General features: G+C 45.1%; 3 protein-coding genes across 6 annotated transcripts in view; 2 read left to right on the top strand and 1 right to left on the bottom strand.

The window, feature by feature from the left end:
• The window catches only part of LOC120948121 (gamma-1-syntrophin), a 55,536-nt gene extending 48,027 nt beyond the window's left edge, over window positions 1-7,509 (top strand). For 2 of the 3 annotated variants that reach the window (XM_040364119.2, XM_040364118.2), the window contains exons 6-11: window positions 580-706; window positions 2,482-2,622; window positions 2,736-2,920; window positions 2,986-3,369; window positions 3,438-3,641; window positions 4,167-6,076. In XM_040364119.2, coding sequence (XP_040220053.2) covers window positions 580-706; window positions 2,482-2,622; window positions 2,736-2,920; window positions 2,986-3,369; window positions 3,438-3,641; window positions 4,167-4,277 — 1,152 coding nt within the window. In that variant the 3' untranslated portion in view covers window positions 4,278-6,076. Of the gene's footprint in view, window positions 1-579; window positions 707-2,481; window positions 2,623-2,735; window positions 2,921-2,985; window positions 3,370-3,437; window positions 3,642-4,166; window positions 6,077-7,421 lie in introns of those variants that run through there. The other variant, XM_040364120.2, reaches the window with a different exon arrangement.
• On the bottom strand, window positions 5,912-16,244 carry LOC120948120 (mitotic spindle assembly checkpoint protein MAD1). The gene is made up of 5 exons (XM_040364117.2): window positions 15,884-16,244; window positions 15,627-15,811; window positions 14,464-15,553; window positions 14,236-14,382; window positions 5,912-13,667 (listed from the first exon to the last, which is right to left on the bottom strand). Exons 1-5 carry the CDS (start codon window positions 16,002-16,004, stop codon window positions 12,937-12,939), a joined length of 2,274 nt encoding a protein of 757 aa, XP_040220051.2. The 5' UTR covers window positions 16,005-16,244; the 3' UTR covers window positions 5,912-12,936.
• A 6,689-nt stretch (window positions 16,245-22,933) lies between these two features.
• The window catches only part of LOC120949124 (uncharacterized), a 50,164-nt gene continuing 49,211 nt past the window's right edge, over window positions 22,934-23,886 (top strand). For both annotated transcript variants that reach the window (XM_040366163.2, XM_040366161.2), the window contains exon 1: window positions 22,934-23,047. The gene's annotated coding sequence lies outside the window, so the exon portion shown is untranslated. The remainder of the gene's footprint in view (window positions 23,048-23,886) is intronic.

Raw genomic sequence — 23,886 nt, 5'->3', positions numbered from 1 at the left:
TGTTAATTCCCGTTTTAGAATTCCTTAGAGTATAGTTAAAAGGTCAAAGGGCACTGTACCTGCATGTGCCTATTCAGCCAATGGCATTTCTCGGACAAATCTGGGCAGCTTATCGATTGTACGCGTGCGTTGCGAATGATTTTCATTGAATTATGTTTAAATGTGACCGTAATTGCATCACCAACCAGCGCTCGTTTATGTGTGTTTCTATTTTAATAACGCGAATGACATAACGAACATCACAAGCAGCAAATTTAATTAGCCACTTAAAGCTCATTATACGTGCTTTATTCTGTACACATCCCCCGATTGACTGCCATCAAAAGCGACTACTACTATCCTTAGCACGACCACTGCTCCAAAAGCTCTGAATAGACGACGAAGCGGGTAGTCAAGCAGTATTTAACATCAGAATGTTCTCGGTGCACAAAACAAAAGGAAAATTCCCAACCAACCAACCCGGGCAGCTCAATTCATCATCATCCTCTAGACTGTTTCGTTTTTTTTTTTCTCAGAGTAAAAAATCCCAAGACCCCCACCACTACTCTCTGTTCTTTTTTTTGTGTGTGTCTGTTTCAGGTAAACGGTGAATACATCACAGCCTGTCCACATGACGACGCGGTCAACATCCTCCGGAATGCTGGCGATATCGTTGTCCTTACTGTGAAGCACTACCGTGCCGCCACACCGTTCCTGCAGAAACAATGTAAGTTCCCGAGCCCTTTCTGTTTGGTTTTTCACAGCACACTGTTCTCAACTCTCCAGTAAACGCATGGCTGCCTGAAGCAACAAAACAGGCAAAAGTCGTCCACTTTTTTGCTTTATTTTTCCCCACTCATTTTCTTGCTCGCACTTTGCATTTTTTGGAATTCGGTCATCTTTACCGGTGGAAAAAGCTGGTGGTAGAATGCGAATTGCGATGAAATGGAGTCAGAAGTAAAGAGCCTTGCGACAACAAAGTGGAAAACGACATACACACTTCAAGTGAAGTGCTGCAAAGCTCAAGTCGTCCTTTCTACCTTCGTTTCAAGGTGTGGGTGTGCTTTCCGTGTAAGCTGTACAGCTAGGAAGCCAGACACGTTTTACCTTGTTGCTTCGCCGGTTTGCTAGCAGCGTGGAAGATACTTTCAATCAAGTTGCAAAAACTTTGGCCTACATTACGCAACTGCTGGGCGGCGGCAACACGGTTTGCGATGGCTATTCGTCGTCTGGCGTATAAAGAGTAAAAAGTTACCACAACAAAACACTTTGTTTGAAGGAAGCCACAACGGACTGACTTTCGTGATGTAATTTACGCTCAGTACTAACTTTTAGTACAAAGTGTGCACTCAGATTGTACGGAGTATTGTTTTTAGTAATTATTTGCTGCAGGGATGTCGAACCCACTATGTCGTGGTATGTGGTTGTATGTGAGCCTATTGAATGTTTAGATTCGGAACAGGGACTTGTTTGTTTACTTATAAAACTTCTATGAGTATGACTTCTTTAGAGTAATATGCCGACAGGAACGTCCAGGATAGACGCGACTTGTCCTGTTCTAAAAAGAGCTGGTTTATGAAACAAATGCATGATTCAGAGTTTTTCATATGATCCGATGAAGTTGACATACTTGCTGGATGCTCTATGATATGAGGGATACATTCCCTAGGCCCGTTTTTTAACCAAATCTAGTGTAAATAAATATTTCCATCTGCGTATTAAGTACAGGTAGTCTCCGAGATACGTGGTGGTGCATAATCGCGAAGTCCTGGTCGCAAACTTCTTGTTCGAAAACTTCTTACTCGCAAAATTCTTGGCGGCAAATTCCTTGGTCGCAAAATTCTTGGGTCGCAAATTCATTGGTCGCAAAATTCTTGGTCACATATCTCTTGTTCGCAAACTTCTTGTTCGCATACTTCTTGGTAGCAAACTTCTTGGTCGCAAAATTCTTGTTTACGCAATTGAATGCACTTGTGCACTTGTTGTGATGGCAAATATTTGCTAAAGAGTCAGTCCTTTTTTACCCCTTAGAAAATCCAATGTCCCGTGTTTCATCATGTGTCAATCTTTTTCATTAACTCTGTCTGCCCGGGCTAACTAAAAGTATTACTGAGGTTTGACACCCCCGGGAAACGCCGGAAAAAAGCATTGTGTTTCGCACACACGCACACACTTTTGACGTCCGTTTGCTAAAAACTTCTTCGCCCGGAAGCGGAACTCTCGTCCAAGTTTGCCTGCAATTAGCTTGCAAGAACCAATTTCCCCTCCCTTCGTTCACGAACGCCTCCAACAGTGCGCGTGGGGAAAGGTGCATCATTTATCATGCAGCAAGTTCCAGCTCCTCCAGAGCCAGTGTCCATGGTTGGAGAAGTGCTGGTTTCAAAGTCACCCGTCAGTCATCCGAAACTGCACCCCCGGGTGTGCTGCATCCAAAATGAATCCTGAACTCCATAATTTATTCCATCCCTTTTTATGCCCCTCCACCACATCCCACTCCTCCAGTAAGCCGAGAAACGCCCGAATCGGACAATGATGCGACGTGCGCAGAGCTGAAGGCGGACGAAAACTGGAAATCGGTCAACAGTAGCCGCCCGGTGTCCATCAGCTCCGAGCCGGAAAATCGATGGATCGACTTGGTTTCGGGTGAGTGCTTTGTGTGCCGCTAAAATGATGCATCGACACAATGTTGCGGGATGATTGATTTGCCCAAACCCGCACTCTATCACTGAAACGATCCCAAACTATCGTCCCCACAGTGCCGCTGATGATGGCATACGTTACGAGGTACATCTACGGCACGGACAAGCTGCGGCCGAACGCGTTCGAGGTGCGCGGACTGAACGGGACCACCACCGGCATCATACACTGCGACGATCTGGCCATCCTCAGCCAGTGGCTCAAGTACATCACGGACAATGTGGTTGGGCTGACGAGCCTGCAGGTACTCCACGGTAACTCCACTGTCCACACGCAGCACACTAAGCATGAGCTCCCCTTCTCTTCCAGATGAAGCTGTTCAACCGGAACTTCCCCGTCGGCGAACGGATCGAGTACATGGGCTGGGTGAACGAGGGCGTCATCAACAATCACATCTCGTGGCAGAGCTACAAGCCCCGCTTTCTGGTGCTGAAGGGTACCGAGGTGATGCTGTTCGACTCGCCGCCGCTCAACGTGACCGGCCTGGCCAAGGCGAACGTCGCCTACAAGGTGTACCAGACGATGTTCCGCGTGGTGAAGGAGTCGGAAACGGTCGACTCCCGGCAGCACTGCTTCCTGCTCCAGAGCTCCGGCCACGAGCCGCGCTACCTGAGCGTGGAGACGCGCCAGGAGCTGCTGCGGATCGAGAACAGCTGGAACGCGGCGATCGTTACGAGCGTGATCAAGCTAGGCGTAAGTGTTGGCGGGAAAGTGTTTAGCTAGTGTCTACGCTTTTAAATATCGCCTCTGTTTCTTTTTAGCGCAAAACGTTCGCCGTCTCCCATCACGGCAAGACGGGCGGACTAACCCTGGACTGGCAGGCCGGATTCTCGCTCACGGAAGGAGCCGAAGCGGCCGTCATCTGGCAGTACAAGTTCTCGCAGCTACGCGGCTCCAGCGACGATGGCAAATCGAAGCTGAAGCTCCACTTCCAGGACCACGAGACGCGCACCATCGAAACGAAGGTATGCAGTCTTCACTCGGGCATTAATTTTTGTTGTTGTCACATGCTTTTTCGTTTTTGCGTAGCGTTCCGCAAAGTTCCTGCCAACTTGACGCACACTGAACGGTGTGCGTGCTGGGTTTTGGGTTGTTTTCTGCATTCTTTCTTGTTAAATGCGTGTTTCACATTCAATGAACGGCTTTGACACTTCGAATCTCTCCGTCAGATTCGTGGATGTCTTTGTAGTGGTGTTTTTTTTCTAATTGTTTGTTTTTGTATTTTGGAATTTCCAATTGAAACTTCGCTTCCGTAGTAGAACCCCGGCACTGGCTAGGGCACTGTAGATGAATGCGCCCGTGTCGTAAACAGAGTGTTGATGCTAATTTCGAGTTTCTATATTGTTTCTTCCTTTCTCTTTTTCGCTTCTCCGCCATCATCTGCCATCATTCGAAAAAAAAAAAATATTGCGATTGGTTATGCCTCTCCCCGCCATTTCGCATCCTTCCGACCCGAAAACCCTTCCACATCATCATCCCTTGGGTTAAAGGAACTCGAGTGTCATGTGCTGCAAAGTTTGCTGTTCTGCATGCATGCCTTTCTGACAGCGAAAGTTGCTTCCGTCGATCCCACCTTCCTGAGCTCGATCCAGCAAGCCTAGAGACGCGGAAGACGTCCCCAGCGGTCTTCCTTCAGGCGCGGCGGGTAGCCGAGATGTGCTGCCTACTACACTTTCCCGGCCACCCCCGGATTGGGGCTGAGACATTTTACAGGTCCAAAGCGAGAGAGAGAGACACACACATACACACTGAGACGAAGACGGGATATCTTTCCGGACGTCCCGTCTCCCTTTGGTCCATCGTCTCCCAGCGTCCCAAGCGATACAGAGCAATTGTCAACCGAGAGCTTACAGACTTCAACGAATTCTAACGCAAGAGAAGTGTCAACGCAATAACGACTAAGTAAATCCAAAACGCATTCATCTGCAGCGAGAAGGGTTTCAGGTGTGGTGAGGTGGTGATCCCATCACCTTTGGCCACCTGGACTGGATGTGGACTACTGCCCCGTTCAATGTGTGTCGACGGAGACGTTTTTAGCTTTATCCCAGAGCATGTAGGCATTAGTTTAGATTGTTCAAAATATGGCAAAGGTTAGAAATTAGGTGGCAACCAATCGCTCCGAACGGGGAAAGATGGTCGAACGAAGTGGACGTTGGTCTTGGGTGGTAACGATCCAATTAAAAGGTTAGGTTTCATTCGTTGTGATTGTTGGCTAGTTGTTTATTGGACTAGAGAGAAGCACGCATGTATGAGCAGGTACATGGAGGTTGCTTTTCCGTGAAGGATAAGTTTGAGTTTTAAGTTTGTTGGATAGATAAACCATCAGTAAGGATATAAACTAGTAAACAGATGTAACCCACCCTGGCACAAGCATGTTGAGATCTTCCCAGCACAAAACAGCAACCTCCAATGAATGGACAATCTCCTTCTCCTTTCCAGTATGTGTGCGAATTACTCGAAATGCACTGACAATGTTTTCTACGCTCAAGCAGATCGTTAAGTTTATCATTTCAAAGACAGTTTTCATCAATTCAAAGCGAGCATTTAACCATGGTCACCTTATTTGGCAAAGTCCACAATCTATCCAATTGTGCTATTGATCCATAACTTCCCTCAGACTGCAGTGATTGCTCCCGTATGGGACGACCTCTAGCGTCTCAGTGCGCACTCCCACCCGTGTTTTTAGATTGATGGCAGCTATTTTCGTGATGAGCTGCTGCTGCTGATTGTTCCTTCCTTTCTCGGGTCAACCCTTCATTGCCTGCTAACATGCGCAACCCGTTCCGCCACCGATAGGGGACCCCAATGCTCCCTAAGGTCCTATATTTCAACGTGTACCACAGCTACCGGGCATAGCATTTACTAAGCAACAGAGACGTGCGAAGTGGGTTACACGGATTTAATTGCAAATTGCCACCAACGGTTGCGTGCACCAAGTAGCTTGGTTGTATTACTGTGTGGCTACAAGGAGGGTGGTAATTATCAAGTCACACAAACATAGCATGGTGAACTGGCCCCTTGCACCACATGAGAGCGATTCATGAAGTCCAACTCCAGTGTGGTTTGATTGAATAGCATTGAATTGAATATGGTGAGGCGCAAAAAAAGGGAAAACAAGAACCATTTTCTTTCCCCCAGTTGGGATGTCAAATTGATACCCCGAGGCGAGTTACAGTTGTTAGTGTTGTGTTCGGATGGCCGAGAGTATACACAATTTATATTTACACCGAACACGTAATAAACAATACACAATACTTTATTACACGATCAGCCCTTGTGTTCCCGACGGTGTCCCACGAGCGTCTGGCGCTCTCTCGTCTGCTAACCGCTCATCAGTCACTCAGTGGCTGCATACGTTCTTAACGCCGAATAAAGGGAGCCTTCCACTTCGTGACCACAACAGTTAGTTAATGGAATGTGTTATAAAATGGAAAACCCCAAAAGTCTGTATCCGAATTGAATTTGTGCACTCTTCCTTCGAACTGTACGTCACACCGGATCCTTTAGAAACATAAACAAAGCACATAAATACATAGCTACAATACAGCTACTAGAAGAAAAAAACAGAAAGCTAGGTTATACTAGACGCACGTGCGCACTCCGATATAGTTGTTAAAGTAACGTCTAAACTAGAAGTAATGGAAACATCTCTTTCAGTGCCGCAAACCGAGCACACTGATACCACTGTACCCACCAAAAACGAAATACAACAAATTTAAAAAACACACAACCGAACGAAAGCGATTTAAGCAAATACCGATGTTAAATAGATATTAAATCGAACCCCCCCGAATGTCTGCCGAGATCAAAACGTAGAACAATTTCATAATTAACCACACCAACACCTTGTTAGATAGATTGTAAAGCAAAACCAAACATTTAACACAGCAACGAGTGGAAAGAGTTAAGCGTAAAGCAATGGAGAGAAGAGAGCAAGCAAACAAATATACACCTTCAGATTAACCAAACCATAACACGTCTATAACCCAGAAGCGAACTGGATATCTAACTCCACTATACTACTACCACTGCTACCAATAACTAATAACACCTGCAAAAAAAAAAACAGCAACATGCTGCAAATCCAACATATACTTGTATATCTAAATAAAATAGAAAACCCAAGAAAAACAACAAAAAACTCCACAGACTAGTCAAGAAATTATGAAATCAAAAATCAAATTACAAAACTACTAACTTCTTTAGTGAAGAACGCGCCGTTACATGGAAAATAGTTAAAACATGATGTATAAACGGAAACAAAAACATACACACACACGCTGATACACATTAATATTGGTAACTGTTACAAAACTGTGGGCACAAACTACTTGTAAGTGTGACTAGCAAAGCAGAATAGCAGCAAACTTGAGTTGGAATCGAAACAGCAAATAGCATATCAATTGCTTCAGATCAGTTCAGACCAACTAAGGAAACACATTGTAACAACTGTCTTTCCTGTTAGTACTATTAGCCGGCGCTTGGCATTTATCTATTTGCACTTGTTTTGTTTTTCTTTGTTTTGTTTGTTTCTGGATTTGATTCCGTTTCTTTTGCATCTTTTCTCTCCGTTTTTGCTCTGTGCTTGAGTGACATGGTTTATACCTCTGGTTTTGAGTAACAATAGCTTATTGGTTACTTTTCATCTTACTTTTACTTTCTTCTACTGCCTCTTTCTACCTACTTCTACAAACACACTTTCCTGATCTGCTGTCTTTCTTTTCATGTCTTTCTCTTAATTCTAGATATAAAACTGCCCTGTTTGCTTTCAGCAAAATTGATACACACAGAACAATGCAACCACAATGCCATATTACAGTGTGAAAAGTACGCTCAAAGGGAGCTCCTGTTAGTTGATTTTACTTCATTTTTACCTGAAATACAGCAAAAAGGCGAAAAAAATACATCTAATTATATCGCTTTGTCGCGAATTACAGTGAGGCAATTACTTTTATGTGTCTTATATAGAGCAAACACAGAGTGTAAAATTGAACCAAACTACAATATTCCAATATGTACCAACACTATGGGAAGAAAAGTTAAAAGCACGTGAACTGAAAAAAAATATATTAAAATTTGCTCATTAGATCCCGATTTACCGAATCTCTTGCTACTTCATCTGTAAGCATTGCAGTACTATTGAGTGATTTTATGAGCATCTTAATAATTACACATTAACACACTCTCGCTGTTCTACCATTGTTCGCAAAAATGGTTTATGAAACTGTCTGTTGATATTTGATTGCTTTATACTGTGACTAGTTATGGCCCGGTAAAATCTACCGGATGTCCTCAAATTTAGAATTATTTTTAAACTCTACACGTTCAGTGGCAAGAACCATAACTCAAACACCTATCTGTTCTTATGCGTTACACCACAAATGCGTTAACCTTGTAACTTCCTGGACAGTTCTTACTGTACTTTGCAGAACCGTTAAATATCGATGAGGCTACTTTTGAGCCAAGTCACGCAATTTTGTAATTTTCGAACTGATACATTCCATGCCTCTGTTGACACAAATGTATAATTTTTGTATTATTATTTTTTAGTTATCGGCGTGATTTTTTGGAATATATAGCTAAGTAGTAACCTCAACTACGTGTGCATTGAATAACGTATTGATGTGCAGTGGATTAAAAAATAGGGTGCCGCTAATACATATACAACATGTTTAGATCCAATCCCAATTGTGTACTTAAAAACATACAATTTTTGAAATGCTCACTTCTGCTTCAATCCATTTTGTGTTTTTTGTGCCCATAAATGTAAGATTGAACTATAAAAATATGATATCGCACATGGTTCGAATTCCATTTCTACTCTTTTTTTCGACTTATGTTTCATACGTTAAATAATAAATAATAGATGCTTAGAACATTTTCAATGTAAATTTTCAAAAAGTTGATTTTCAAAAACACCGTCAAAATTTTATTTTATTATCCTGAAACTGGTTTTGAGGTATTGAATGGAAATGGTATTTGTGTATGAAACAAATGTTATTGTTGCGCCAAATATCAAATTTCAACCGTGAACATATATAACATATAACCCTCATATAACCATTCCAAAGGTGTAGTTCTAATATTCCGATCTATACTGTTATAGAAAAGAATGGTTCAACACTGTTATAGCCTTTCCAGACCAATTAACTAAATTCACGTTTACTTGCAAACTACTTTATTTACTCTTGCCGCCCCACATTTTTCAGATTTTGCTTCTAATTTGACGTGTCCTTAATTATAACGTGGCTGTTCTTAATCAACACCATAGTACGGTGATAGCATCACATGGTAGATATCGCCATCACTCTTGATAGATACAGTCAGAATCTTTTCAGCCTTCTTGGGCACGTTACAGTAAGCATAGTTTCATTGTGGATCATTCTGCAGTTGATGCTGATCCGACTGAATGCAGTGCGCACGGTTGTCTCACCTTACGCCCAGTATGTTGCAGTCATGTTGCACAATGAACCATCTCTCCCTTTTGTGCTTTGTTCCGGAAGGACTTCCTGAAATAAGTAGTTCTTCCCGCCCGCGAGCAAATCGTTACATATCCAATTTTAACTTTCAAGCCATCAACATCCGCCGCTTTCTTGCTCGGAATTTCAGCAAGGCTTCTTAGCATATGGCCGCTTAGGGTCTCTCGGCTACAGCTGCCTCTTATTGTCATGCGTTGTCCTTGTCCCGACTCTGCCAATATTGCGGAGTAGTAGATTTGAGGGAGTAGTAGATTTGGGGCGGTCCCTTGGTACGTGGTCATCAACTCGAACGACTCAATAACATGCCCGTCATGGGTTCAAACCCAGAATGGACCGTCCGCCCGTAGCAAGGATTGAATATCCGGCTTCGTGGTAATGAATTAAGTCTCGAAAGCCTGTATAGGCTGGCATGTCCGCGTAGGACGTTACGACAAATAGAAGAAGATTTAAGGGAGTGTACATGTTCGACGTCCTGGGTATAGCAACCCATTTTACAGGATATTATGTACCACACTTATCTGCCGATGACGACGGTGTTTGTAGTATTCGAAGTGCTTAAGCACCAATAATGAGTATGGTTGGCTTTATTAATGATTCAATGAATTGGAATATCAACCATTTCACAATTAAGCTATTTTGCATAGTATTCAAGCATGTTTTTTTAAATATTGCCTTGAATATCTTGATTTATAATGGGAAGGGGTATGAGAGGGGACACTTTATCATCAGGTAGCTAATTTGCAACTTTAATTATTAAAAAAAAAACATTATATCCAATACCATGTGTTTTCAAATCGCTTTGTGTAAACAAAATATCTAAGTAACCATTGCCTTCATTACCCGAGGAGTGGCAGTGTGGCATGGAGCAAGTCCTTTCGCAGCAACGCGCGTTGCTAGGAGAGCTCTGCTCTTACCGCTTTCTCTCTCTCGCTGAATGTTTACTCTCACGTCATTGTGGCGATTTTCGATTTTATATATAGTGAGACAAAAACAAAAGTGGGGAGGGGGGTGTGAACTATTTTTTTTACACTCAACACTAAAACACACACGTATACACATACACATACTACAAGCGTATATTGTTGTTATCACCTGCTAAAGAGGTTTTGGGTGCTTGTTAAGAAACTGTTCTCGTAATTATTACATACTTTACAATCGTTAACTGCACAACGCTAGGAGAAATTGAAAACAAAAAAACCCAAATGCTTCGTATTATTCTGCGATTCTGCAATCTTTTTTACGCACAAAATTAGCTGAGCTGTTTTTTTTTCTGCCTTCCGAACATTAAAGACAGATGTATTTACAATTATAATGCTCTTCCAAAATCAGATATTTGGAGTCGTGCATTGTATGCTGTGTGCTGTCTTTACACACCTTCTTTGACTATCAAAGGAACAAGAGTTTAAGCGATTCAGTAGCTTACTTAAAAAGGTTAGAATATATTAGTTGCACGCAGTGCTATATATTTTACATTTACATTTGCAAAAGCAAAACACAGCAACACAAACGAATGTGAAAGAAAAAGATCTGACCTAGGGAAGGAAAAGAAACCGTATAATCAAACAATTGTTCACTTGTGAAAGTAGACGATAGGACGTGTCTGCGTATTTGTATGTGTGTGTGTGTGTGAGAGAGAGAGAGAGAGAGAGAGAGAGAGAGAGAGAGAGAGTGAAAGCAAGATAAAAAAAAAGTCAGCACAAGAAAGCTATATATTACTGTAGGGTATATACAAACACGCATATATACAATATATTGCTATTTAACGGAAAATCTATCCCTGTCAACATATATTTACACGAGATCGCTCGGGCAACAATTTTCCGTACATCTTCCCTTTGTGTAATCCACATAAACACACACACGACTGGACGGGATGCAGGCACAACTTCTTCCCTTCGAATGTGTATTCCCAGTGCAGTGTAAGAGGATACTTAGTAGAGCTTCCTTTTAAAAACAAATATTTTTCTGTGCACGAACAAATGGACGGGTTTGCCCTCGTTTACAAACAATTTCAAAACAATTCCTTCCGTAGAAATGGTAGTGCTAATAACGAAAAAACAAAATGGTGCACAAAACACTGGCCATAAACTTTTATCACACACTGTATCTCTCTCTCTCTCTCTCAATCTTTGAATATCCCGATTAGCCGGACTGTACTGTATGCAAGACAGAGCACACTTCTTCGAATGCACCGCCGCCCATTTTTAAAAACGAAACGATATACCAAAAAAAAAACAAAAAAAAAACGACAAGCAAAAGATTGTAAAACCAACTAACCACAAACACATTAAACGCACCTTAGTAAGGGATAGGAAAGGGATAAGTCAATAGTCATCACTAAAACAAACCAAACAGGTGGTGTAGGAAGAGCAGTAGGCATCGGAGCAGTGAGTACAAGATTGGATTGGGTATGTTAAAAGAATTGTAAAATTGTGCTGGAAGGACACGCAAGGATGGTAGACGGTGCAGAACACAGATCACATTCTAAGTCAACTAATCATTTGCTTAGAGAGCGTACAGGTATAGGTTAGGTTAAGTTTTCCTGCTTTATCTTAATTGAACTAGCAACAGCTGGTAAAGGGCTTTCAATGAATACTAATTATGTGAAAATGGTTTGGTTGGGAAATAAACAACTTAGTTTAATCATTACTCCATCATAAAACTTGAGTAAAGCGGAATCAGGCAAATCAGTTATGTGTGAAGCTCAAATAGAAAAGGGATTAAAATGGAACAAAATGAGTAAGTAACAGTGCTACTTACCAACTCTACTCGTCTTGCAAAGCTGGATGGCCCCTCTAGTTCACTTCTTCGTCGCCTGACAGAATGAACTCTCCGGTGTGCACCGGGGTTGTCGTTTTTGTAAAACGGTGGCTCTCTTCCGGTTGCGTTCCCACCCACACTGGGAAGCGGTAATTGAGTTGTTGATTGTGGACATGATCGAAAATCCGATACCCAAAATAAAAGCTGAAACATGTGATGTACTACAAAACACTGCGCGCAGGCACCCACTCCTTTTCTCACTTTACTCGGCAGTCATCCGAAATTACGGACCGGTAGAAGACACAGTTTTTACTGTTTTGCATTATTATTTTGGTAGCCGAGTTGCCTACACCTTCCTGTGATTTGTTTTATTGGATTGGTTTATACCATTTACCTTACTTTTTTAATTATTAAATCTTTACAATCTTGGTATCATCGTGGGGAAACCTCGTTATACCCTTCTTGCCTTCTAGTTTCTAGCATTGCTGATTTTTGCTTGATTCAATTTGCAATGTACACAACAAAACAAAATGCTGCACTGCACACCACCCAATGTTCCACACTTTCTAGTTTAAAATAAGAAGAAACGGCTTCAACACAGTTCAACAAAAGCCACCTTCACTACACATTTTCTCCTAATTAAATGACTGGACAGTAACGAGGTGCTTCTTACCCGGCTTTCTCTCTCTCTCTATGCGGTATTGCATAGCCTTCTACACAGTGCCTACTTTAATCCAGTAAAATTAATATGACTTTTGGGAGGGGCGGGGGCGCCTTATTTTGACGTTTAAGAAATTTAAGTGAAACGGCAAGCAGCAGCAATGCGACTTTCCAGACCATTCTAGATAGATGCGTGGAAGAAGGGTGCACTGAACTGTGTGTCCTTGTTTGGAGCCAGGAAACGGGCTCGTTAACGGGGGTCTGCTGACTATTTTTTCTGTTTTGCTTGACGTTTCGGATGGGTGTCTTATGAATGATCTCTGATAGCACTTTGGCTGGACCAGCCTCTCACTCCCCACATTCACTCGGCGTTACAGTACTGCACCGTCATGGTGGTCCGATTGAACAGCTCGAGCGTGAGCGAACTGAGAAAGACGGGCACCGAGTTGTGCGTTTTGAACTGCGTCTCGACCAGATCGCGCAGCGACGCGGCATAGTCCGATTCGAGCAGCGTCAGCACACTGCCGTCCGGTGCGAGCGCAAAGTTCAGGTACTCGTCCGGGCTTTCCGCGTACTGGCTGCGCAGCTGAAAGTAGCTACCGCTGATGCGGTCAATCTTGAAGCCGAACAGCAGATTCACCACGGTGCGGAAGTCTTCCGACGACTGCTGGTACAGCTCCTTCCGCTGGTCGTACTTGGCCTGCAGCTCCTTCAGCTGCATCCGCAGGTCGACCGACTCCTTTATCTTCATCGTCATGTTGCCCGTCTCGTCCGTGTTGTGCAGACACTCGGTCAGATCTTGGTTCGTTTCCTGCAGCCGCTGTATGTGCAGCTTCAGCCGCTCGATTTCGGCCATCAGCTTCAGCTTCGTGTTGTGCTCCGCCACGATATCTTCCGTCGCCGGGCTGTTGATGTAGCGCACCAGCTTCGTCGTTTGGGTCGGGCACGGGCGGTTTATCTGTGCCCTTAGCGTTCGGTTTTCTACCTCCACCTCCAGCTCGTCCTTGCGCCGCTTCAGACGCTCATTCTCCAGCCGCAGCTCGTCGATCTCTTTGCGTAGCTTCTCGTACTGCTCGGACGTTAGTACGAAGCCTAGATGTGTAGGAGGAGGTTTGGTAGTGGGAAGGTAAGTAAATTTTACTGTTAGACATAATTTGTCGTGGAAGAAATGCACCTTTGGTGGAACTCTTACCTTACCTTGAGTTTAAAAAAACTACACCTAAATTCTACTTAAATCATAAATAGACTTCTGAAATACCAAACAACATGCCCGTCATGGGTTATGCACCATATGTATGGGCTGAGTCACCATGCCCAGAGCAGACTATCATCCTACTAAGTATATCACGCTCACATGTCACGGCCAAGCTCATTAGTGGCTTAGGCCAACCCCTAGACCGACTAAGTATATTGTGCCAAATAAGAAGAAGTAATACCTATTGTCTACGGGGATGCTAAATACGTAACGAATGTTCGTGTATTTTTAGTACAACGTAATGCTTCATTAAACACTTTTCCATTGCGACGCCACAAATGAGGTTATTCCTACACATAATAATTCCTACATAGAAAAAGAAACTTCCACTGTGTGTATGGAGAACTACAAAAAGTACATTTTGCTCTACTTTTTCAACCCAAATAATCAACTTCGTCTACTTACTGATATCGGGCAACACTTTGTTCGCTTGCAGATCGGCCTCCTGCTTCTGGCACAGATCCTTGTACCCGGTCAGCGTCTTTTCCAGCATTTCGATCCGTGCCCTTAGCTGCTTCTTGTCCGCCTCACTGCCCACGACGGAATGGCTAACTGTTTGGAGTGGAAAAGAAGTCCCGTTTTAGTACCACCACCACTCACACAACCATCCTCACTGTCCCACGCTCCACTCACTCGTAAGATCATTCTCGTAGCTTTCCAGCAGCTGCTTCAGATAGTCCCGCTCGCCCGTCACCAGGTTCAGCTTCTTCTGCGCCCGATGCACGATGCTCTGCAAACCTTCCTGGGCCCGCTTGTAGTCGGCGAGCCGCCCGTTCAGCAGCGCATTCTCCGACTGCAGCTCCTCGATGCGCCCCTGTATCTGGTGCTTCTCCGTCTGCACCGACGACTGCTCGTTCGCCAGCACCAGATCCTTCTGCAGGATCTGCTCGATGCGGTTGCGCATCGTTTTCGCGCTAACGAGGCTCTCCTTGGGCGTGTAGTCCTTGCCGAGCTGGCGCCACTCGACCAGCTCCCGCTCGAGCTCCTTCACGCGCACCTCCAGCGCCGCCGACAGCGCATCCTTCTGCTCCAGATCCTTCAGCCGCGCCTGCGAGCTGGCCACCTGCTCCTCGAGCAGCAGCTTGTCGCCGATCAGGCTCTGCAGGTTCTTTAGCTGGTCCTTCAGCCGCACGTTCTCCTTCTCGATCTCGGTGGTATTCGCCAGCCGGTCGGCCGACACCTTCGACAGGCTTTTCCAGTCCTCGTAGCTGCCCACCTCGTACTCGAGCGTTTTCACGCGCGATTCCGCCTCCGCCAGCCGGTCCTGCGTCGCTTCCAGCTCGCGCTTCGTCTGATCGTACGCGTCCGCCTTGCTCTGGAGCGTGTCGTTGATTTCGCGCGTCGTGTCCAGCTCGTCCTGCGCGAGCGTCAGCTGCTGCTCGAGGTCGTTCACCTGGGTGGTGAGGTCGCGTATTTCCGTGTTCAGCTCGCCGGTGTCCGAATCGTACTTCTGCTCCAGCCGCTGCAGCGCCTGCCGCAGCTCGAACTGCCGCCCGTCGGCTTCGGTTTTGAGCTGCTGGAGCTGGGTGCGCACTTTGTTCAGGTCCTGCTTGGCCACGTGTTCGCGCTTGCGGACGAGCTGCAGGTGCTTCTCGAGATCGGTCACCTTCTGCCCGCTGAAGCCCAGCTCCTTCTCGAGCGAGGATATTTTGTGCTGGTTGCGCAGCTGCGTCGTTGCCATTTCCGTGTTGAGGTGTTCAATTTCCTTCTTCAGGAACGTTATCTACGGTGGGTGGGTAAAGAGATCGGTAAACTGCGGAACCACCGCCAAAAACAAAACTCGTTCGTTGCCTTACCCTTGAGCGTGCCTCGATCAGATCGGCCTTTATACGACGCGACTCCCACGGGCTTTGGGCCACCTGCGTGGTGGTGGTGTAGCCGGTCGCAGTTGTCGAAAACGAATCGCCACTAACGTTCGCTTCGTACATCGTATCGGTGGTCCTATCACATCCCGGGCCGGATATGCGGCGTTTCTTACGGCCTACAGGAAGAAAAAAAGAGTGCATTGCAGCAGGCTGTTCAGTCTTTCAACCCACAATCCACCTTCACTTACTTAGCTCAAACGAGGCACTGTTTTCGAAGCTCAGCCGGCTTGAGCCGATCGCGGTAGACGAACTCATCCCGTACGTCGTTAGCGTCTCATCGCATCCCTCGCCGTCCATCGTGGTTTGCATCGCGGCCGCCACCACTTTTTTGTGCCGAGTAAGCTTGCCTCACGCCACCAACCTGCACCGCTGCTCGAGATGGGAGACTCGCTGGACCGGTGTCTTATCGCCGGGAAAACTGCCACCTGTTCCGTGTTGCTCTGTTTTCTTACACGATTTAGCAGAAACCGGTATGCTTCACTTTTCTGCAGACGATCCTTTTGGGCATCACCGAATGATGCCTGTTGTTGACAATAGTTTCGTTAAAAATGTGCATGAGCTTTCGTTCAGTCTGCCGTTTGACGTTTGTGTGGTGGTTCAACGAAACGCCGCTTGGTGGCGCTTTCATCAGCAAAGGGGTAAAAAAACCAGGGGTGGGAAACTAACAAATTATCATGAAACAGTACATTTGGTAGATTTTTTTTATGATTATCCTTTATGTTGCTACAGTGGAATGGCGTTATACAGTAACCTTTTATCTGGCTGTCCATTTATTCTTGTTGTACATAATGACACTTTTATACGAAGGTGACATCACTTGCAGAGGAGAAGGTTTAAAAAATCAGTTATCAGACCACAATATTATCACGATTTTTTTACTGTAAATTTTGCTTGAAGCGGTAGGTTCTAGCGTGTCAAGTAAAGTTAAGTGAATTTATTTTGGATTGAATTTATAATTGATTTGTAAAATCAGTACAATTCAGTATGAGTGCTCAAATTGTCAAATTTAGAAAACCGCGTATCTCCGAATCCGGGAACCTTTTATCCGACTGTCGCTATATCCGTGTTGTTGTGAAATGACAGTTCAATGCAAAGGTGGCCTTCTTTTCTGAGGAAGCTATTTGAAGTAACCGTTATCAGAACGTGATTGTCATCACTAGCAACACTAAAATTCAAGGTAAATTTTAAACATTTTTATTGAACAAACATGAAGGTCGTAAAAACTGACTTACAAAAAAAACAGAAAATATCTTTCTGACACAAAGCATCGTTTACTTCTTTTACATCGTTTCGGGCAACTGTTTATGATGAGGGCCGGTCTCGTGGTACAGTCGTCAACTCGTATGACTTAAAAACATGCCCGTCATGAGTTCAAGCCCCGAATGGATCGTACCACCATACGTAGGACTGACTTTCCTGCTGTGGAGGAAAATCAATAAGTCGCCGAAAGCCGAGCCCCCACTAGTGGTAAAGGCAAGCCTTGAAATAACGTTTATCAGACAATACTGTTGATCTTGTATGCGTACATCACCACATCATGCAAGAATTGTAAATCCTTCAAAATCTATCATTCATTTGCTGCATTTTCAACTACAGATACTATTCTTTGAAACAAAACTGAAATGGAAGCCCCCCCGATACAATCTGGTAATTAAAATAAATCAACCCTCCAGCGAATTGCAGTCGAACCTAGTAGATGTGAATGCAAAAAATGTGACACCACCAATCAAAGGGATGGAAAGAATTTACTCGACTATTCGCCGCACCGAGCACAAAAAGCAGACCGCCGCCACTACCAAATTCCTCACCAAATGACTGATGGCACTGATGGTAAATTCCAAATGTGCAGTCAATTGTAGAAAATGGGACCCTTCCTGCCATTGCCGCACGTGCACACCGACGACTTCATCACATCGCCATCACCACCAACACCACCACACGGATGCCCACGAGTGCAATGTTTATTAAAATGCTGATAATAATCCGATTTGAAATTTAATTTTCGATAAGCCATAGCAATAGGTATCGCCCGTCCCTTCCCTCCCTGGCCCTTCCGACCACACGGGGTGTGTGCGTACTGGCATCACCCTTGGTGCCTCGCTTGGTAGGAAGCTAGCAAAAAGGGCGAAACAAGTGTATCGACCCGAGACTCATCCCCGGGCCCGAGACTTTCCACTCTTCCAAGGGAATACGATTTACCATTTTAAGCTACACTCTGTGTGCGGCTGCAGCGAAGGACTGAACGAGACAACATTAATAATACACACAAAAAAAACGAAGATAGAAGCTAAAGCTGAGGAGCGTTAATATAAGGTCCTCATCGGGAGGGCAAACAATTCGATGACCGACCGGTTCGGTACCGCCGCGGCCGCCACCGCTGGACGCAACCAAACAAGCAGCTCATGCAGCTGGAACGGTTTCTTGCTGCTGAAGGAAGGAAATCCGTGTTCTTGTGCGCGGCGCAGAGCAACAGTCGGAACGGAACAGCAATTTCGTTGTTTCGAGTAGCGTTTAAGGGGCGTCGATAACGATGGATCATGCACAGCAAGCAGAGCAAAAAGCCAGCGACCAGGAGAACCTACTGCAAGATAATCCACCGAACAACAAGGTTCCACGCGCAATGCTAAAAACGAGGTGGGCAACAACAGTCGCAAAAAGTGGCCAATTAGTAAAAAAGCAAAAACTGATCAGGAGTGGGAAGGGATGATGGGTGTGGCGTGTAATGACAATGGGTGCAGTATTTTTTTCTGGATTTTTCTCTTATACTTTGCGCTAGGAGCTGATCGAACTTTTGTCGATAAAAGTAAATTAAACGGGCTTACTTGAATGCGAACTGCGGCTGTCGAACTCGAGCACATGATAATGGCCCCGTTTTTGGCCCGCGATGGTTACTTATGGAACGAGAGATTACTCATGGAATATAGAATTTAATAGAAAAATCAATTTTTTGAATCGTGCTGTCCTTGAAAGGACTAGGGCTAGCACAATTTAAGTATTTTGCTATTGGAAAATTTCAATCAACACGTATTCCAATCAACGATAAAATTCCAATTATGTTTTCTGAAGGCGTCCGTTTTTACAATGCCGAACGGTTTCGTCATACAATGCCGAACGGTTTCCAATTAGATTAGCTAGATCAGCCTCTCTCAAACAATTACCGTGTTTTAGCGTGTATAACAACCCTCCGAACAATTTTTTTTAACTTTTAATGTTACAAAAATCAAAATAATCTTAACTTTTTGAAAACTACCAATTTGATTGAGATTAAGATCAGCAGAGGGGGCCATCAGGTTTACTTTCGTATTTACTGTTTGTATTTACCGAGCAAATTTAGTTTCCGAGTTTTTGAGGCTTAAATGGTTCCTTTTTATGAATTTGAATGACTTATTTCAAGAGCCGATGTGATCATTTATTTCCTCAGTTTCAAACTTCTTTAGTTCTCTTATGCAATTCCATGGCCTTTTTCAGTGTTATCTTTGTGGCTGGTGTGTATCCTGGTATATAATCGAAATAAGGGATGTATAATAACGTCTCAGGAATAAAAGAAACATTACTACCCGTGTATAATGACCCCCTTAGTCTGATTTTGGTCATTCTGAACCTAAAAAGGGGTCGTTATACAAGTCAAAATACGCTAAGATCATGATGTTTATTACAGAAAATTGGAATTTGAACAATCAATTGAATAAAGTAAATCAAAACTAGACTTACGAGAACTTCCGCTTTCAGGTAGTGAAACAGAACTTTGTCTTACAACTACGACACTGTTTGTGTTCAACATTTAGATCGGTTACAAAGCTCGAATTGACCGAATTACCGCACGGCGGCGTTGCCGGGTTCCTTCTTGGTTCAGATTATTATCAGTCAGTAGGTGCAGAGAAGAAGAAAAACAACCCGAAAGAGAGCTAAAATTACAAGCAACCAAATCCAGAGCTTACCTGTTGATCTTTGTAATTTTATACTTTACGTGCTGAGAAGCCTTTTTGCCCAATTTTAGCACCCTTACTGAACGATGCACGTAGCCCGTTTTACTTTGAAATCGTTTTCTGAAGGGCTGCTTGCCCTCTTAAGCTGTTTGCTAGTTTGCTGTGATCTTATTGCATTTTAAGGTCCCTTATTTGCTCCTATTGTTGATTGCCAGCGTTTATTTTAGATTTCCTAACGTAAACGGTTCATCAAAAGCATTTCAAGATCACTCTTTACACTAACGATACTAATTTAGAAACTGCACAGAACCATAACAAATTTGTTTGAATTCCGCTCCATTGAAAATTATATTATATGACTCATGTTGCACACAGAATATATTAGGCACAGTATCATATTAAGTAAAGAAATCAATCCAATGACATGGTTCATCGTTGGCTCAAATCTCGTACAGAAGCATCAGACTCTCTTTTGGTACACTAATCACCCTTCATTGGCTAAGGCACAGGCCGTGGTCTACTACCATATTCTTGTGTGTTGTACAGCAGATCGAAGATATCTTGACTACGTTCGATTTCGCTGAATTCCTTGTAAACTGTATGGTTGTAAAACACTCTCTCTCTCTCTCCCCTAATTTATTATTTGGCTTTTAAGCGCAACCTATAATGTGGGGAATTTTAATTCTTCAACTGCTCGCAGGAATTCAGCGCTCGTGTCCGTATTCTTGGAACTGAAAATTACTTCCCCAATTGCATGAAATCGGATTCCAACTGAAACTCTCCCAGCCCAACATATCTTCGGTCTAACTGAACACTGGCAAACAAAAAAATCTACCACTGTCAAAGTTGTGATCAAAGTTGGAGCAAGTCCACTGCTGCAGTACATTCGGATCGGCCTTGACCGCCCGATGGGCGAGTGAGTCCATTTCCCGGAAAAGCTACTTACCATTAAATAAGAGTCAAAACCACCCAGCAACCCGCAGCAGCAGCTTAGTGCCCAACAGACCGATAAAAACAATGCACAACCCAGCGCTACCGAGGCCCAAGCTCTGGAACATTCTGTGCGGATCCTTCCAGCTGCGGTTCCAGTGAAGAGCGCCGAGGTCGCAAGAACAACAGTAGACAACAGCAACAAACAAACCCCCACGCCATAACATCCGCACACTGCTAGAAACATTCGCAAGAAAAAGTACCATTTCGCGTTTTTACGCAAACACTTCTACTACTACTCAGCGGGCGGAAGGCGCAAAATCCCCCCCGCAAAGCCCATCAAACGCAAGCGGCATCCATCCACATTTGCCAAAGCGGCCGTTTTTCCACGGAATTTTCCCGCGAGCGGAGTGTGCAGTAGCAGTAGTAAGCACCCAGGCCCCCGGCGCACATTTGTATTGCATATTTCTACGCTAAAATTTGGGTAGCTGTAATTTGGCGCGAGAGTGTCTTGCCTTTGCCGGTGTTACGATTGCAGGACATTAATCACACACCCCCCGAGGGGGGGGGGGTCTGGGCTGTTGCTGTGTGTGTGTATATGTTCTCCCCTTTCGTTACGTTTTGTGGCTGTGTAATAAACGAACGGGAAAAAAGGGAACGGGACAAACAAAACAACCGTCATTTACGTTGCTAATCATTCCAGTCCGCGTTGAAGAAAGTGTCTCTGTCGCGAAGCAAGCAATAGGAAGGGGAGAGGGTGTGTGCGGTTGCGTTCGTCGGTGTGGCCATTTTTTAGCCATTCCGAAAGCAAACCGGTGTTGCGTTTAATAACATCGTACCATGGTAATGACTTACTAAGACATGAAGTTAAATGGAAGGTAATAAAAGCTTTCTTCTTATAGGGACTATGTTTTTGGGCCCAGAAAAAGCCCAGCAGCTCTTAACAACGATGCTAGCATTGAACTAGAGACTTGTAGTCGTGATTTTGCCGATATAATAATGAACGGATCGCTCTGATCGGGAATCGTGACTCATCTGGCCTTGTAAAAGCCTTGTAAAAAGTGCTGATCGGTATTGTATTTCGTAACACTAGTGCTGATATTCCAGGAAAGAATATCATCATCCCCCACGATAAAGAATAGACAGTTCGAAAACAATTAGCGGTATAATGTAACGAAGCAATAAATATCTCCAATATTCCAATATCCTCACTGACGGCTTCCAACGAACTGGTTCCATTTTGCAAACGGGGGCCGTACAGCTTAAACAGTCACATTTTAATATTCTCGCCTCGCTTCTACCCATGGTCCCCATGGCTCTGCCAACTACTTGGCTGGGTCCCATTTGCGAGTGCCAGTGGCGCTGTGCCTCGGCTGTGCCAAATCCCTTTCCCGAACGATCCATCATGGGCCCCGGTTAAGCATCGCGATATGCTTCAGCGCAGTAGACGGTCCCTCACCGTACCGGGGCGCGACCGATATCTCTGGCAAAGGGGCAACCGGCAACCCTGTATCAGTCCCGGTGCAGCCCTAAATTGGACAACCATTCTAATCGGTGGAAAAACACTCGCACACACACACACAAGAGTCCTGTTTGTCCTATTTGTTCGTTCGGAAACGAGGGAAAGCTGGACGAAAGCGTAGAAGAAGATGAAGAAAAGTGTACCCAAACAGAACAGCCGAACAGAAGTGTTCACAGCAGAAGAAAAAGGGGGAAAAATGCCACCGAAGCAACGTTCTGGCAGCGCTTTCCAGCTTTCATCCCCTCTCCTCAGCGTGTTCCATCCATCTCCACCTGCAATCCTGCACTGTGGTGTGTGCGCTTTTTTCCCGGGCGGTAGTTCTACGAACACACCGAAAGCTCACCGCCGCGCGACGATTGCCCAAAAGCTCGATTGAGAGAGAAAGAGATGTCAAGCAGCTCACGCAAAAGGATGCTGCCACACGCACACAAACAGATACACACACATTGCAACCGTACAGTGCCGCTGCCTGCAGTGGTGTTCGTGCCATCGCGGCGATGCTTCGCACGCTGAAAAGCTCCGACACCGGATGAAGCTGCCAGCTGTGTGCAGCTGCCTGGCTACTACGATACGGCACCGCCACACGCACCACGCACATAGTACACCATAGCCGGGAGACCACCCACCACCAGCAAGCACCAGCACCGAATGGCGGCCCGTCCCGAAACCGTGAAAGTGAAAGCCGGAGCGAGAGAGCAGCAGCATCCCGCGCGCGGCGCGCGAACGACGGCGACAGCGAGCCGAGAGAATCCGATTCGGGATACGACGAGCCCCCGAGAAATCGATCGGCGCGCGGCCGACGAAGTCGCCCTCGAAAACCCGAACGGGCACACCAAAACCAAAACGCCGGGCACTCTCTGTGGGTGCAAAATGGGGTTTTGTGCGAGCGACAGCCATCGACCGAGTGCAGTGCGTAGGCGGTTGTCGTAGACGTAACCCACCACGTGCTACGGGGTCTGTCTGCACGCGCACGGGTAAACTACTACTCACTTGCTGCCACTGTTGCTGCTGCACGGTTTGGCAGCTGGTTCTTTACTACTACTATACAGTCACACACACACACACACACACACATACTCCTTCTCTCACACACAAACACACACAGTGTTATTCGTACGTGTCGCGCCTCCTGGTCCATCTCTGACGGGCGCGCTGTGTGAAAAGAAGGCGCATTCGAACAATCGCAGTTTGCTTTGGATTGCTGGATTGTCGGTGCAGGGTTGTGTAAGTTGGCGACAACTTCTGGACAGCATTTTTTATGAGAGGCCGTGTGAGTGTATGTGTCTGTTTGTGAGAATGTGAATATTAAGCATTGAAGGAGTGACGGAAGTGATACGCTTTGAAGACATCTTCTCCGTTTTTTTGTTTATAAAGCACGGTGAAATGAAGGACTGTTTTGTGAAGTGAAGTGAACTTTGTTTTTAAACCCTGTGATATAATAACTATAATATTTCTTAGTGCTTGCATTTTTGTGTCCAAAAGCTAGTCAAAAACATACTCCCAAACTTCCAACCAATGAACTGCCTTTCGGTCCACCAGCCAATCCCGCAAGTTGCTGCTGCTGCTGCTCGAGCAGCTTAGCATCCTGCCAGAGTGACAGTGACCTTCTGGCTGCTTCCTGGACCTTCGCTGGTAGTTGCGTGGCGCTTCCCGGGGGCGCTTCGGCTGCTGCTGCTACTGCGTGCTGTGCTGACTGTTTGCCCGGGGCAGCACGTGCAAGCGCTCGCGTCCTTCAAACTGATCGGATGCAAAGTGCATCGCGAGCTGGCTGCAGCAGTGAGTGTGCGTGTGTGTGTGTGGGCCAGTGTATGCA

The sequence above is a fragment of the Anopheles coluzzii genome, chromosome 2 (genome assembly GCF_943734685.1).
Source record: "Anopheles coluzzii chromosome 2, AcolN3, whole genome shotgun sequence".
In the NCBI taxonomy this organism is placed as follows: domain Eukaryota; kingdom Metazoa; phylum Arthropoda; class Insecta; order Diptera; family Culicidae; genus Anopheles; species Anopheles coluzzii.
Note: the sequence above shows the minus strand (reverse complement) of the source record. Positions and strands in the feature narration are given on the sequence as shown.

What these genes read in the sequence shown, in the direction of transcription:
- LOC120948120 (XM_040364117.2), bottom strand. Translation starts at nt 16,004, where the DNA reads ATGCAAACCACGATGGACGGCGAGGGATGCGATGAGACGCTAACGACG. An exon ending in CTACGAGAATGATCTTACGA is followed by an intron (nt 14,383 to 14,463) that starts GTGAGTGGAGCG and finishes CACTCCAAACAG; the next exon opens with TTAGCCATTCCGTCGTGGGC. An exon ending in CAAAGTGTTGCCCGATATCA is followed by an intron (nt 13,668 to 14,235) that starts GTAAGTAGACGA and finishes CTACACATCTAG; the next exon opens with GCTTCGTACTAACGTCCGAG.